The following is a 15,424-nucleotide window of genomic DNA, read 5'->3' as shown; positions in this document are numbered from 1 at the left end:
ATTTGATAGAGCTCTTCACATCAGGAGTACGTCTCAAAGTGCTTCACAGGATACAATGTAATGTGTAGTGATAGTATTTTGCGATTGAAAGGATGTGAAGAGGGTTGTATCTGCATCAATGAATATCTCAACAGCTGCCATGTTTGCAGGCTGGATGAATACGTGGGATAAGTGAAGTGACAGGTAGGTAAAAAATTCAAGGGATGAAATAGATCTTCAAGAGACAGTTTAAGATGACAGAGGCTTTGTTACTCTGGAGTTGGAGGAGTCGTTCTCAAAAGGTAAATAGATATCTACACCCTGATTCTGCCTTTATACTATTTGTGCAGCAATGCAAAAGCAGCATTTAACCACAACTAATTCAATAATTATAATAATAATAATTAACAGCTATTATATTAGTTCAAGTGGCTATTGGGGAATGGATTACGAGAATCATTCAAGACAAAACCAAATTGGCACCTGAGAATACGATGCAATACGGGTAAAAAAAAATGTGGTCACTCAATCTACGGCTGTTTGTGGAACACTGCTGAGTGCCATTGGCTGCCACGTTTCTCCCACAAAATATACAGTCAATTCACTTTACAGTATATTATGTGATGACTGACAGACAGGAGGTCAAGCATCACAGAAAGGAAATTGTGACCCTTAAATTCAATCGACTTTTTAGATGCATCACCCAGAAACAAAAAAAGATTTGAACGAAAAGTTTCACTGCTCTATGGTTCTTTAAGAGTCCTGTTAATGTCGATGGCTATAATTGTGGGGAATATACCTTTACGTACTGTCCATTTAGAAAGGCAATAGCTAGTTAAAATGGCCTCAGTACTTACACCTTCACCGCAAAATTATTCAATTTAAAATAAAAAAGCGCTTTCCAACAACAATATTTTGAAGCAGGCATGACTAACTTGTGGCCCACAGACTGCGTGCGTCAGTTGACCATCCCTGTTTTTAAGCGTGTTCTGGTTAGGCTTGAGGATTTCATAGACCGGCACCTGGACTATGTAAAACAAATATGAATGCTGACACTTAAATTGAGCGCCTTGAAATATGCATGAAGTGCTTGATTTGTAATATTAATTGGGTCAATTTACAACCACCTACCTTTCTATTACATAACACAATAATGAACGACAAGGTCAACCCTTTTTGTACGATGTTGTGAGCAGAAAGTTAATTCAAGAACATGATAAATTGTGGACACAGCAGTGTCAGTTTAATGATCGTTCCTTCAGTGGAGCAGTACTTCCTTAGCCAGCAGCTGGTTGTCCACTAACAGCATTAACTGTAGGTTTTGGCTTTGTACATTCACTTGTAACCGAAGGAACTGACTGCCGTCAGCATACTTTCCTCCACCCATCATCAGCGGGCGACATTTTATCCCCGTTCTCTGGAACTCCATCTTGGAGTCTCTCCAACCCTCCCTCTTTCAAAGCCAGTATCAATCAAGCCTAAGCACTTTTGAACATGCATTTAGTCCTCTTTTCCCTCTCCGCCCTTTTCAGCTCCCGCCCCTCGGCTCAGATGCCTAGCCAGCTGTGTAAAGCGCATTGAGAAGTCTGCCTGATGTGAAAAGAAGTAATCTAAATGTAAATTGTATTGTATTGAATTTGGCCATTGTGCTGATATGCTACAGTTGTAACTGCATCCCAGGAGGCAGATTTCTTTTTACTCCAACCATTTCTGTTGGTTTTGACTGGTTAGCATCGAGACAAGCTACAAGACACTAACTTGACATTTTAGTTGGCTGCTCACCTATTTACTTTTACATAACTTGTTGTCATCATTGGCGTGAGCCAGAACCACCTGTCACAAAAAGAGCAAATTGTTGTAAAGATTACAATGATTTGATTTTGAAACATGACGAGCAGTAAATAAGTAAAGGAAATCCAGCACTGTGGGTTTGTACACACACAAGTGACAGGCCTATAATTAGTTCAAATATTGCAGAGTGCAATCAAGACATTTGTTGTTCAGTAATAAAAGTGCCACAGGCAAACTCCATTCAGATTCTACCAGTTAAAAAGGACTTCAATTACAGTATTAACCACAGGTCCACTAAACTCTGAGCCTCTTTTAAACAAATCATTTTATATTGGAGATTGCTCAGACATAACATCTTGAAAACAAAATGGATAATGACAAGTCTCTTACCATTGCCTTGACCATCGCCTGACAGCCCAAAGCAGACATGCTTAAGACTTAAAGACTTAAGCAGCCCTATGTTTCCCAGTCAATCGTAAAACAATCTTTATAGCGTTTTCATATTTCAAATTGTTTTGCTTTCAAAGTTTTACCTGGAAACAAATCTTTTCTTAGCCATCTTCTCATCAGTCACATTTCTCCTGTATTTTGCATCAAGCAAGCAACTGAGCAGCAAGCAATAGATGCAGTGATGCTGTGTTTCTACAAATTTTATACAATACATGAAATCTGTATCATGTCACAAATGTGGATGATTGAGTCAATAAGATTAGCAAGGCATCGCCAGTCCACTTTGGCTTATTTGATTTTAGGGAAACATTATTTTAGAGCACAAAGAACTATCACATTGACGTACGTTATCTGAAAATAGATTGTACAAAAAATCACATTTGCATGCTTTACCTCCGACTCCAATGAAGTTGCACTAAATTGCGCAGTGCAGAAGAGCTTGTTTTACCATTTCAGCGATATAATGCAAATGCAGGTGATGGCATTGGATCTCGAGGCATTGATTACCACATCCAGAGACTGTTTCCTTCCTAACACTGAATCCAACAAGGTCAGACACACCTGGATCTGTCATATGTTGATTCTTAAGCAATGATCTTTATATTAGATGTTAATAATGTAATTTCCCATTAGAAAGGGATTTCCCATTATAAAGTTGCAACATAAGGAGAGCTATTAACAAAGAAGTAAGACAGAACCTAGTATCAAACTAACAGCCTCCTCCTGCTTTTAGTGCACTCAGCGCTTTGCCAGGCTGTGCAGGCTGGCAATGTAAGTTTTGTACCAATAACCTATGCGGGCCTTCAGTACATAACAGGGAATGTCCACATCAGGAAGTAAAGTTGCAATTAGCAAATTTAGAACAAATGTACATGCGTAACGTCACGCATGAACAGTTGTTGTGGTATTGCCGCCAGTGCTGTTGATTCTGCCCTGTGGTCTTGTAAAACAAAATGTTGTGCAAATCAACAATTCTGACAGCCTCAGGGTAATCTTAGCAGCTCTGCAGTGTGCCAAAATATAACTGCAGCAGTAGTTTTACTGCCACATGTGAAAACATTTTTTCCTTGGCAAAATGTTAATTCTCCGATCAAGAATTGGTACAAGAAACATATGTAACCAATTCAATTACAATGTGTTTAATACCCTAGAAATGGTACTTTGCTCTGGAAAATAAAAGAGCACAAAAGAACATTGTACCAACTGATAAAATAATAGAATTCAGTTCCCTTTGTCATACTGCACTGTGGATCAATCTATCTCATAATGTTTAAACTTATACNTTTTTTAAGTCTATTGTAGTACACCTTGAAATTAAAATGATGAGTTCATGGTGAGCTCATAGGCATCAATTTATTTAAATTCACCCTGAATAGCAGTAATATACTGTACAAAGCTCTATTTTGAAAGAGTTATGGCTCTAAAACAGTCATGAAGGAATAGAACAGAACCGATCCTCACTAGGCCTCTGTGTTCTGATTTTCCAAAGTGCCAACACAATACGATACGAAATTACATTTGTATAGCGTCGTTCACATTGGGAGGATGTCCCAAAGGCACTGAAACAGAATGCTTGTCATCAATCAATTAAGGATGAATATTGTGACACCTGAACAAACCTGAAGTGAACTGAACCTTTGTATATAATGCAAAATGGATGCCCTAGGGGACAAATATTTATCTGTTCACAAAGTCCCAGTTTATCACAGCCTGGTATATATACTGTAGTCTTTTTCAGAGAAACTTACCACTTCCCAACTTGTGAACATTGTCTCTAGGATATTTCGGTATTAAACTGGCTCAAACTAACTGGTTTAAACTTTTTTAACACAATTTTATAAAAAGATAAATGATTTATTTTCATTCGCAGTCACTATGATTTGTTTGCAAATCCACAATTACAACCTTCAACCGCATGCTCAAGCATGGCATCTGAATTGCAACATCTGCTTGCGGATGCATAGTGAGAGAGTTGAACAGAACTGCTGAAATTCAGATTTATTAGGGCAAGACAGAGTTACAGCAGTGACTACCAACGATGTACCAGATGAGCTCTGCTGAGCTGGAAAAGTTGGGCTGATGCTTTATATCACTGCATGCTCTACTAGTCAAAAACAAAATCACCAGGTTTATCAAAATAGACTGTATTCGTTACGAGGCAAATATGAAAAAACACATTACTATTAATAACTTAGAACATTTTAAACATATATTTATCGTGCTAATGAATGTTCAATATGACCTAGCCTGCTCAGCAGAATCCACAATGTGTTGGTTTATGCTTGTTTAAGTTGAGAGTAATTTAAGTTTGAATAGGACCATTAGTTGCAATATGTTATCAAAAGCTACGCATCATTAAAGCAGGATCCACTTATTGCCCTAGGCATTACATATGCCATCAATTTGCAGCACAGATCTCCAACATAATGCATTGTGAGACTGTATTAGAACTACTTACTCATTTCTTTCAAGTTCAATGATCAATTCTTTGCCGTCAGCTTCAATTAGGAACTTGGCCAATGAAGGGTGGCTCTATAGCAAAAATACAAAAGCATGTAATGTAGTTTTGAAAATGCATGATATAATTATGATATGTACTTATATCGAGCTTTTAGTATTTAAACTAGCACTTATTCACCGAGTCCCACAGTCATTTCTTAGCTATTGCTGGTTTGTGACACAACTGATCAAGGCAGGTCTGCCTACCTAATAACAGTGTATTACATAGATGGAACACATCTTCAAAGGGAGTGCAATGGAGCAGGATACATATCTCCAGTTTAAGCCACACCACTGTTTACATTTCGAAGATACCAGTTTGGAAAAGTTACTCAACCCAGCGATCATGATGGTGGTTTCCCTCGCCCACCGCCCAAGTCTTTCATCCTGGTTTAGACTCTCTGCTCCCAGAATCTTAATAACAGAATAGACACTGTACCACCTTTAGATTTTAATTCGCAGCACTGGTTGTATAAACAAAGTTTAGATTTATTTCTAGGCAAGCCAAAATAGCATGATCAGGGGTGGAACAACCACAGGGTGGAGTAGAGGAAACAGAGCCAGTGGCCTCTTGAAGTGGAGCTATGAGGGAGCGCAACTTCTAGTATTGCAGCAACATATGCTGCATTTACTTTGCCTGGCTGTAGAAGTGACACTTCACCATGGAGTGCTCACCACTCCACGACCTCAGCGGTTCCTGGAAGAAAACTGGAGCACAATAAGGTTATTCATCCCAGGTACATAATAAATAATGCTCACACTTGATGCAGCACATTATCATACTGTATACCTCAAAACCCTTTAAATTACACTCAAAATGTAATGGCTGTTGCTATGTTGTCAAATGCACAAGGTATTCTGTACCAGTAATGTATATTCTGCCATACTCTATTAGAATGCAATGGATAAAACTGTCGCTGATACAATTACCGTGTGAGAGATTAGCTGCATATATAATACCTGTTCCACCTTTTTGTTCGATCAGGCCTGGAGTGAATTACACACATTATTGATGGTTTGTGGTTGTTACCATAAGTGTAATTGATCAATCTAATCTGGCTCTGCCCTTTCTGGGTGACCAAAACTGATCCTGAGATTCTCTGCAATTCATATCTGTCCTCAAGTTAGTTGTGGGGGTACAAAGACTATTTGCCCTTCTTCTCCTAGAATATCTAGGGAGGGGGAGTTTGACAGACGGATATTGGACACACATGGAAACCCATCATTATCAGTATCCAAACCAGAGGTCCATGTACGCATGGAAATTTCCCTGCATCTGGAATGGAATGCACACTCTCTCCCAGAGAGCCTGCTTATCTAATTCCAAAGTTTGAGATGCAGGTTGGTAAGAATTAAGGCTTGGGGACTTCAGAGAGTGTATTTGTGATACTGCTTGAGTTTAACCAGCTAAACCTGGATAGCTTGCCATTGCAATGACTGTCTAGCAACCTTCTCACTGCTTGTGAGGCCGGGCCTTCAGCCTCTCAGCCCCTAGGCTCTGGAACTCCATCCCCCAGTGCCTTCGCCTTGCTTCCTCCCTTTCCTCCTTCAAGGCCGGTCTCAAGACCTTTCTCTTTGACCGTGCCTTCAGCTCCCCTCCTCGCTCCCTCCCTTCGCTCCCCTCACCCTGACCATTTCGCCCCTGCTCAGGTCCTAACCCAACTGTCCAGCGCCTTGGGACGTCCTCCCGACGTGAAAGGCACTCTATAAATGAAATCTTGTTGTTGTTGTTGTTGTTCAGCTAGACCCACACTACCCATTAGGACTTTGGCTTTCAAGATTATCACTTGTCAAGTGGGAAGAATCCCTACCCCCAATTCCAAATCCTGCCTAGGATGAGCTAGGCCATTAAGTCGATTATCAACAGTGCCTTGGAGTACTATGGACATACCTGCCTCAGGCGCTGGACTGCTCCAGAGAATCAACTCAATTTCAATATTCAATTGCTAGTTACATGCCCACGGAGGTAGCTCAGTCCCAAGGAGACACTGCTTATCTCCACCAAACAGGACAATCACCAGTTGGACATTAAACATCTGGCAAGAACAGGTCTGGGCTCTATTAGGTGGACAGCAGGTACTGGGAACTCCTTGTGAGACACTTGGTAAGCAGCACGACTCAACATGAAATGTGTGAGAGTATTGCTACCAGCCTGCCCACAGCTCAGACGCTCACCCTAGCTATTGAGTGGTGGGTCTATCAGCTGGAAATGAGGAGCCTGAGCAGTAGCTGCTTACGTCTTTGGATAACAATCAAGATTGCTACCTATCCCTGGATATATGAGAGTTTGTTCACAAACCTGAACTCCTGCTGACAGAACCATGACATGAGCGGAGCTTCCTGCACATAGTTCAAAGTAAGTGACATCAAGGTGATGTGATGACCTTGAAGTCAGAGATTTTTTAGCACAGGAAGCCTGATGGTCAGCGTCGGAAACCAGGTGTACCGTACTTCCGGCACATCAATAGCTCTGCAAGTGATCCAGAGCATGTTCTAATGTGGGGTCTGTCGTGTAGCTACTGCTAATAGACACATTTATAATGCAGGCCCTGATCTATGGGCTGTTTCCTCTTCCCCCACACGCACTCAAAGATAGCACGAGTCTGCTGGAAGATCACCAACTGGGTGAAAAATCTCTTTTGTATTGCTCAAAATGTGATGATTATTCAGCACAATGACAAATGCAGCTGGGTTCTTCCTCAAATGCACAAATATACAAAAGCTAAGAGAATAAATGATGCCCGAATGTTTAGTGCTGTAAATGTGGCATTCATGTAAATATAAGAGGCATAGAAAGTGCAATCACTTGATTATATCCATATTTGCAGAAACTATCATGATTGTAATGTTTTCATGAGGTAATATCCTTATATATTTGAACTGATCCTATTATCTATTGTGTTTATTTTTACAGATCAAAATCTACGCTTCAGAGATAATTTCAATAAATAAAATCCAGTATTAATAAAATCTGTACAATAGTTTATAAACCCAAATCTAAGCTTCCACTTATTGTTTGAACATTAACTAGTAAAGCAAAATGTATCTGGCTACGTACAACCTATGGTTGTTTGAAGAGTAAACCACAAAATCGTGTGGTTTGGCTTATGATTTGGTATCTGATGGTAATACCATTTGCACGTTCTGAAGCCGGTACTATGAAAAGCTACTGAAATCGGCAAGGCTCACTGATTAAGATTTCTTCAAAGAAGAGAGTTTCCTCTGGTTACATCTGCTGGACTGTCTGCTGATTGTTTTACTTTCTTCTTGGTAGTTGCAGTGTTTTTCCCAGACAAAAATGTCATTGTATCTACTAATGGAGTTGAAATGTCCAAAAATCCTGAAGCTATTTTGATTTCTATCTGCACTTTATGCTGTTTTTCAAAAAAAAATCGCACAGGCAAATCTAGCCTGTAATATGAAGACCGATAGTGTGAAATGTTTACATTTAATTTGTAATAACGCAAAGTGCTATTTGTTTGGATATTGTGTTAGTAAAGGGGTACTACTATAAACAAAGTAAGAATTCACCCTGATGTATTTTTTAAACCTCTCGCTTTGAAAAGAACACAGAATTAGTAATCCATCAGAGTGAAACACTCAACGTGAAATATTGTCTTGCTGAAACTTGCACACAATATCGTTTCTACAAGCCATTATTATTACCCATTCTGACAGAGCCAGAACTTTGGCATTACTATGAATCATTTCGTAAAACCGTGTCCCTGCATCGAGCGTGTTCTGAAGAAGGAAAATCTATCTATCTATTTGAGTATCTGGTCTTCTTTGTTCTTCCCACTTCCTCTTCTGATGCTCCGAGGAACATTAGCTTTATTTATAGAATGGGTTAATTGGCTCAAGGAGTCATAAAGGTGGTTTATAGCCCTTCCCCATCTTATTAAGGTTTCAAATAATACAGGACAAAAGGGTCTGCTTCACTGCAGTTTTTGCAACAATTGAATGCAAACCAGGAAGCAGAACTGTACAGTTTACTCAGATCGATCCTGTTTAAAAACTGCATGGAGCCACTTCAATGTGCGTAGATTCACCCTGGTTGGAGAATAACTGCACCGAGCACGATGCAAACCTTCTGATCTTTAAAAAACAAAGCTCCTCAGGAGGCCTGGAGCTGGAGTGCCCTTCAATGCTCACTGAAAACAATTTTTTAAAACAAGAGTTTCCCCTGGACTGGCTAAGCTGCCCTTTCACTTTATTCTTAGTAAAGAATTGACTGTCCCACCTACTGGGAACACTGAATATGTGTACTTTAGGACGGGTGCAATGTGCAGCCAACAGTGCACCTGAACTATGACAGCTCGCACCGATTTATTGCAAGTGATGGTTTGACACTGCCATTTACAAAGTACCAAACTGGCAGGAGAGCAGTTGGTTGGGAATATACTGCCAAAGTTTACTAGGAACACGAACCGGAACCAATATGAAAGAGGTGGGTGAGTGAGTGGGTTTCTTGTAAACCAGTGGGTTTGAAAATATCATTTGGTTTGTTGACAGTGACTTCTTCTATTGCTGGATGTCAAAATGTGTGCTGCTGTGAATTGGATGTATCAGAAATAGTATGTAGCTTACTCACAAGTGTAATAGTTAGAAAAACACGCTATTGAACGACATAAGACTGATGTTTGTTGTAAAACATTGCTTTACTTGTTGTTTTCAATACAACTATCTCTTTAAAAGGAACAAATAAAATATAAACTAGGAGACAAGCAAATTAAACCTGGAATAGCTCCCTGACATGGAAGTTAGTGATTGCTTGTACAGTATTAGTTGGTATGGAAGTGACCTGCTTTTGGCTGGGGTCACACCACAATGCTATCAGGTATTCCCTGTGCAATACAGCACCTCCTGGCAGTAAGCCCTGAGTCTAGACCACAATAAAAAAAACTATAAATCGTCTGGTGTGAAAGATTAATGGCAGGGCAGGGGGAAAGTGGTTACCTCTATTATGCTGATGTGAATTTCGATGCATAGCAGTTAGCATGTAGTAAGTCTTATATCAGTGCTTTTGCTCGTCCAACATTTTATAAAACACATTGACATTCATGAAAATGTGAGTGAATTCCTCAAGGCCTAGGTTACCGCTCCCTGTAAATAGTATATAAGGAGCATGATCATTTTAAACTTGTGGACAGTAATGGGGGGGGGGGGGAGAATCTAGTTGTCATACACTAAAGAACATATTGGACTTGAAAGTCGCTGGGATTATAACCATTCAATATAATAATTATCAATAAAGAGAGCTGCCATTCAAATCAACTGTGATCATTTTTATCACGTGATAGCTTTAGGCAAAGAGGATCCCATGGCCTATTAGATATATATCAACCTTACAGAATACCCATGTACCGTCTTCCCATTAAAGCACCAGGCTGTGTTTTAAATGAGTCCAAGGTCCTGGCCTCAACCACCCTTCCTGGCAACCTGCTCCAGATATTAAATTACCCTCTGTCTCTAAAACTCTAAGCCAATGTCCTCTTCTACTACTGTTTTTGGTGGATCTGAAAGTAGCCAGATTGATTGGAGCATCTACTATATCTGGTTTATGACTCAGATGCATAGAGTGATTTTTTCATTAGCCCTACTCCACAACATATTTGGGAGTGTTAATTACCTTTGTGAACATTATCCCAAAAGTAGCGCACAGAGCCATGAAACCCATCCAAATCCATGACAGCAAACACACTGATGTTACTGAGCCAATAGCACTCTCTTGAAAATAATGAAGGAAATAGAATTCCAAGGACGTTAACACAAATCAAAGATATCCCAGATTTTCTTTTTGGTAGACCCTATTCACCATGATCACTATTCAACCGGTTCAATGATATGAATGAGACGTTTTGGTTCACGTGCAGACTTTGAATCCTTCAGATAAAAACTGCCATTCATTATAGTCACAGCTGCATAGAAAAGATCTTCTCAGAATTTCACGCACTGAGTCCATTTTCAATACAGCTTTCATCCCAATGCATTTCTGGGTTGTGTAACTTCCTTGGTAACACTGTTGTGTTTTCACTGATTAATTCATTTAAACAACGGATGCATTTTTTTCCCTGAATGATGGCATCCATACATGTGTGCATGACTGTGTTTCAAGCCAGCAAGTGGGCACTCCACCCCCCTCTTTCCTCAACAGCAGTCCATATAACTGGTCTGACCTCTCCACCTCCAATTAGGCAGAATTGCAGGCTGATGCCAGTAATTAAAACAGCATTGTAAGCATAGTATGTAAGTATGACGATTTCATGAAAGAAAAGGCACTTGTTCACAAACCTCCACACTTGTCTACATACGATAGTCCACATTTGGTTATGACTTTATAATGCAAAACCATGTTGAGGTTTCCCCTGGATTTTAACATAAAGATTTTATCCAGTCCAGCCTTGAGTTACTAATAACAACTGTAAATAGCTAATGCTTTATTTGCTGTTGTGAGAAAATCCATCAGACATTTCTGTACAGCTACTGGTACAGAATACAAGCACTGCATTACAATTTGGTTCACTTTATCACCCGTACATTTATATCCATTAACCTTTGCATAGCAGGCACTGGTATTATTATAGAGGATCAGCACATTGATAAGCTAAGTATTATCCTTCCAAAATATGTTTTTTTTAAAAAAGAATGAGCTGTAGATCAGAACCATGTGTATAATTTCTGAAGTTTGCTGTAAACTTCAACTGCACAAAAATTTGCTGATGTCAGATTTGGCTCCTGCTCCATATTCTCCCCTGTGAAAAATCAGAACATTTCTGCCTAATGGACTGTGTCTGACATTATACATTAATGTATTGACTTTACGGGAATTAATTCAGTGTTATAGATTTTGTTTTGCCAAAAAAATTGTCAATTTTTCTCAACTAAGCACTATTTATTTTTCTTAATATAAAAATTATATGAAAATTTGGGAAAATATTCTATCACTAATAAACAGTATCCTAGATAGATGTTAAATAGTTCCTCGTAACCATTATTTCCTCCAGTGTGTACACTCGATCTCCGGGGCATGCAATGACTCATGCGTAATTGGGAAAAGGCCACTTCTTCACGTGAGAAACAGAATAAAACAATAAAGTTGCTGACCTTTCCATGCAGGTTGCTCAATTGTTTCTGGCGATCTCCATCCAGGAGGTAAGGAACTACTTTCTCATATTGTTGCAGCTGCTTTAGATGCTCCTGTTGGCTAGGCGATGATAATTTACTGGACAAAATATTGCCTGCAAGCACATTATTATTAAAGATCAGGAAATGGACCACTCTTACACACACACACATACACATCATAATGTGGCAAACTGTTTTAATACATTTATATGTCAAGAGTGAGCAAATTAAAGGTTATGCCATGTAGAAGCAGGTAAAGAACGCTCTAGATAAATCGTGCCTCGTGTTTCCTTTCACCCCTTGCGTCCTCCTCTCTTTACCACAGCAAAAGTGAACACATTTAGCTTTCCACTGAAATCATTAGACTTTTCTTAGTCCATGCTATTGCTTCACTGGGGACTAAAAAGCAGCAATTTCTAACAAAAACTCTAAAGGACTAAAATTCTATTGCATAAGTCTATTTTGCCCTCAAATTGAAGGGTTTAAGTGTTCTCCATGATTCTGCATGATCTTAAATTTTAAGGCGAATAGCTATCAAAGGCTAAGAATAGATAAAAATTTGGACCTCAATTTGCAAATTGAGTTCCCAAGAACTGTCACCGAATCCAGCACAAATTCCTTTTTGATGCAGAAATGAGTCACAATCACTGGAATGATCTATTGATTGTTTACAAATCCACCTTATTCAACACCACACCTGCAGAATGAACTACATACTATACTGTAACCCTTTGTACCTTTTGCTGGACAGTAGAGAACCATGAAATCTAGAGGTTTTCACAGCATGTGACATCTTAATTTAGTTCAGTTAAAAGTCTGGTTAATTTTATTGGGTAAATTTTGAAGGATATGTATGAAATTTAGCATTTTCCACATTGTAAACTTGGTACAGTGCCTGATTCAAGTAACCAAGTAAAAAGCTCAGCTCTTGCTGTGGGAAGACAGGCTTCACAGGAACAAGTTCTTGCAATCAAGAAACCTGAATACAGGGTTAACGGGAAAGTTAAGAAACTGAATAGTTGACGTGCCCATGGAGCATTGCCACCCGATACACTTGAACAGTTGCAAGTTGAAGATTGATGGCAGAGATTTACCCTTTAGCATCTACGATCACAGCGATTGACAGGAAGTCAATTTTGTGAGCCCAGTTTTGTCAGTAGCCAGCTGTTACTCACTGCCTGATACTCAAATTCACTTGTCACACTTACTTTATTTAATCCGCTTATTTCGCAAAACAGAAGAATTGCACTGAAACTAGCTGGATCTACAACGCTGGCCACAGTTGGTAGCAGGAATGAAGATCTCAGTAATGTTTTTCACATTGCCTTAGAAACGAGTGACATTTCAAAAGAATAATACAAAGGAATCGGGCATTACTTACCATAGAAGGCTTAACACAATGGTTATGATAGTATTCCAGCAAACAGGATTTGAATAATTCAAGCCACAAACTATTCTTAACATGAGTTCAAGCAGTTCTTATTTATTGGGTGATAAGCATTAGATTATTAGGTAAGATTCCTGGCTGTGGTAGTATCTTCCCTGAGTACTAGACCTCTTTGAAGCACAAAATAGGATTGGTGTTGTGGGAAAGACTAAGGATATCATATGATTGCTGTGCGCAATTGGCCGTCATGTTTTGGCCACAAAATATACAGTCAATTCACTTTACAGTATATTCTGTGTAGCACTTTGAGACGTCTCACAGACGTGATAAAACGCTATTGAAATGCAAGGATTATTATTATTAAACTTTTCCTTGATTTGACACCGTACCCCTGGTAAAATAATAATAATCCTCTGATGTAGCTCCTCATCACATCATTGAGACATCTCAAAGCATTTCACAGGATTTACTGTAATGTTGCGTGAGACTGTGTGTATTTTGTGGGGAAAAGGAGTAGAGATATTTAATAATAATCCTTGCATTTAATATAGTGCCTTATCACACTGTTGAGACGTCTCAAAGCAATAATAATAAAACTAAAAAAGAATATAAAATGAAGAGAAACTTTTGCACTCCTGGGACTAGAATAATGGATTTCTAGGAGGTACTTCACAATTAATGAGTTAGGATTATACAATCCATTGTGATTGTGACATTTCAGCAGTTTAAATCTATTACTTGTAACTGGAGATTGTGTGACTGACATTAACTGCAATACACCTTTTAATTTTACTGAAATGTTAAAATTTCAGATTTTGATTTGTATGTTTGTTGCCAGAGACAGATCAGTGAGTGCACCAGCAGTGGAGCACAAGCAAATGCATGATATGGATTATCTGAATAGTAGAAGCTGCTCATGCAAGGAGATCCTAAGTTATGGACTACTGTTTTTAGTATATATTTATAAACACATTAGAACACTATCTAAATCTTTATTACTATAATCATTCTTGATTCAGGACTTTTTAAAAAAAAAACCACAAGTCGTATTCTTTAATCATGCAATCGAAGAGTCCTAAAACTGCATTGTAAAGTGATCAGTCCAAAGATAAAGAAGAGTTTGGCTCAGACATTATCCACTAATATAGCTTAAGCACAACTAACTAACCAACTGAACAAGTTAAAATATAATCATTTAGAGATCCATCAGGTATAGGATATAATGCTTAATCCAATAAGTGTAAAAAGAATTCCCTTCCAGCACAAACAGACTGAAAAACAATCTTTGGATTGATCCAACCACAGCAGCACTTTGCCTTGGCATTATGATGATTTCTGATATGTAGAGAGTCACACGCTGATCTTTCATGATTGTCTAACGGCTGATAAGCATATCAGATCTATTAATGTTATGAAGTAAAACATAATGCCCTGATATTCCTGCATTATCACATTACTGTATCTTTGCATTATTGCACACACATGAAAAAAACAGTTTCCATCCATTTCTTTCTTTTAAAATTCAAGTTATGGTTCTAGTTAAGGTCAGATTCTCTTTTGTATGCATTATTGCTTCGATGATGTGTAAATAATTAGATCTACAATGGTTATTGTTGTTACCAATTGGGCATGTGTTGAATACCTATTTTTCATAATCAGTTTGCATTGACAAAATGTAAGAATTATTATTATATTGTTAATGCTGTAGATTTGTTTTTAAATTAAAGCAATATCCTTTTATGTAGACCTTGCACTCTGTTGTTTTTGTGACAAAACATGGAGCGATTTTCACAAACTAGGTCGAAGATTGATCTGGCATAATACAGCAGAATTTGCAGTTTTATAGCACCTCATTGTGTCAAGACGCCTCAAAGCACTTTACATGCAACTACTGTCAAGTGTAGTCACTGTATTCCCCCCTGCCTTGCCCACCCCACTATTGGCAGGTGAGCTTTCAGCCTCTCTTTCCCCATCTTCTGGAACTCCATCCAACAGTCCTTCCGCCTTGACCCCTCCCTTGCCTCCTTCAAGACCCATCTGAAGGCCCCACTCTTCAACCGTGCTTTCGGTCACCTTCCTACCCCTACCCTCCCCGCCCTCCGCCCCTCCTGATCCCAACCATCAGCACGGGTGTGGATCCCTGACTGTTCAGCACCTTGGGACGTCCTCCAGACGTGAAAGGCGCTAAACAAA

The 15,424-nt window shown here is 39.0% G+C and overlaps 1 protein-coding gene across 3 annotated transcripts in view; it reads right to left on the bottom strand.

Moving 5' to 3' along the window:
- The window catches only part of adam12b (ADAM metallopeptidase domain 12b), a 158,833-nt gene that overhangs the window by 120,134 nt on the left and 23,275 nt on the right, over nucleotides 1-15,424 (bottom strand). For all 3 annotated transcript variants that reach the window (XM_042336794.1, XM_042336795.1, XM_042336796.1), the window contains exons 2-3: nucleotides 11,824-11,957; nucleotides 4,679-4,752 (exon numbers count right to left, since the gene is read on the bottom strand). In XM_042336794.1, the coding sequence (XP_042192728.1) occupies nucleotides 4,679-4,752; nucleotides 11,824-11,957 (208 nt within the window). The remainder of the gene's footprint in view (nucleotides 1-4,678; nucleotides 4,753-11,823; nucleotides 11,958-15,424) is intronic.

The sequence above is a fragment of the Callorhinchus milii genome, unplaced genomic scaffold, assembly GCF_018977255.1.
Source record: "Callorhinchus milii isolate IMCB2004 unplaced genomic scaffold, IMCB_Cmil_1.0 Scaffold7, whole genome shotgun sequence".
Taxonomy (NCBI): Eukaryota; Metazoa; Chordata; class Chondrichthyes; order Chimaeriformes; family Callorhinchidae; genus Callorhinchus; species Callorhinchus milii.
This window is presented reverse-complemented; position numbering and strand designations above follow the sequence as displayed.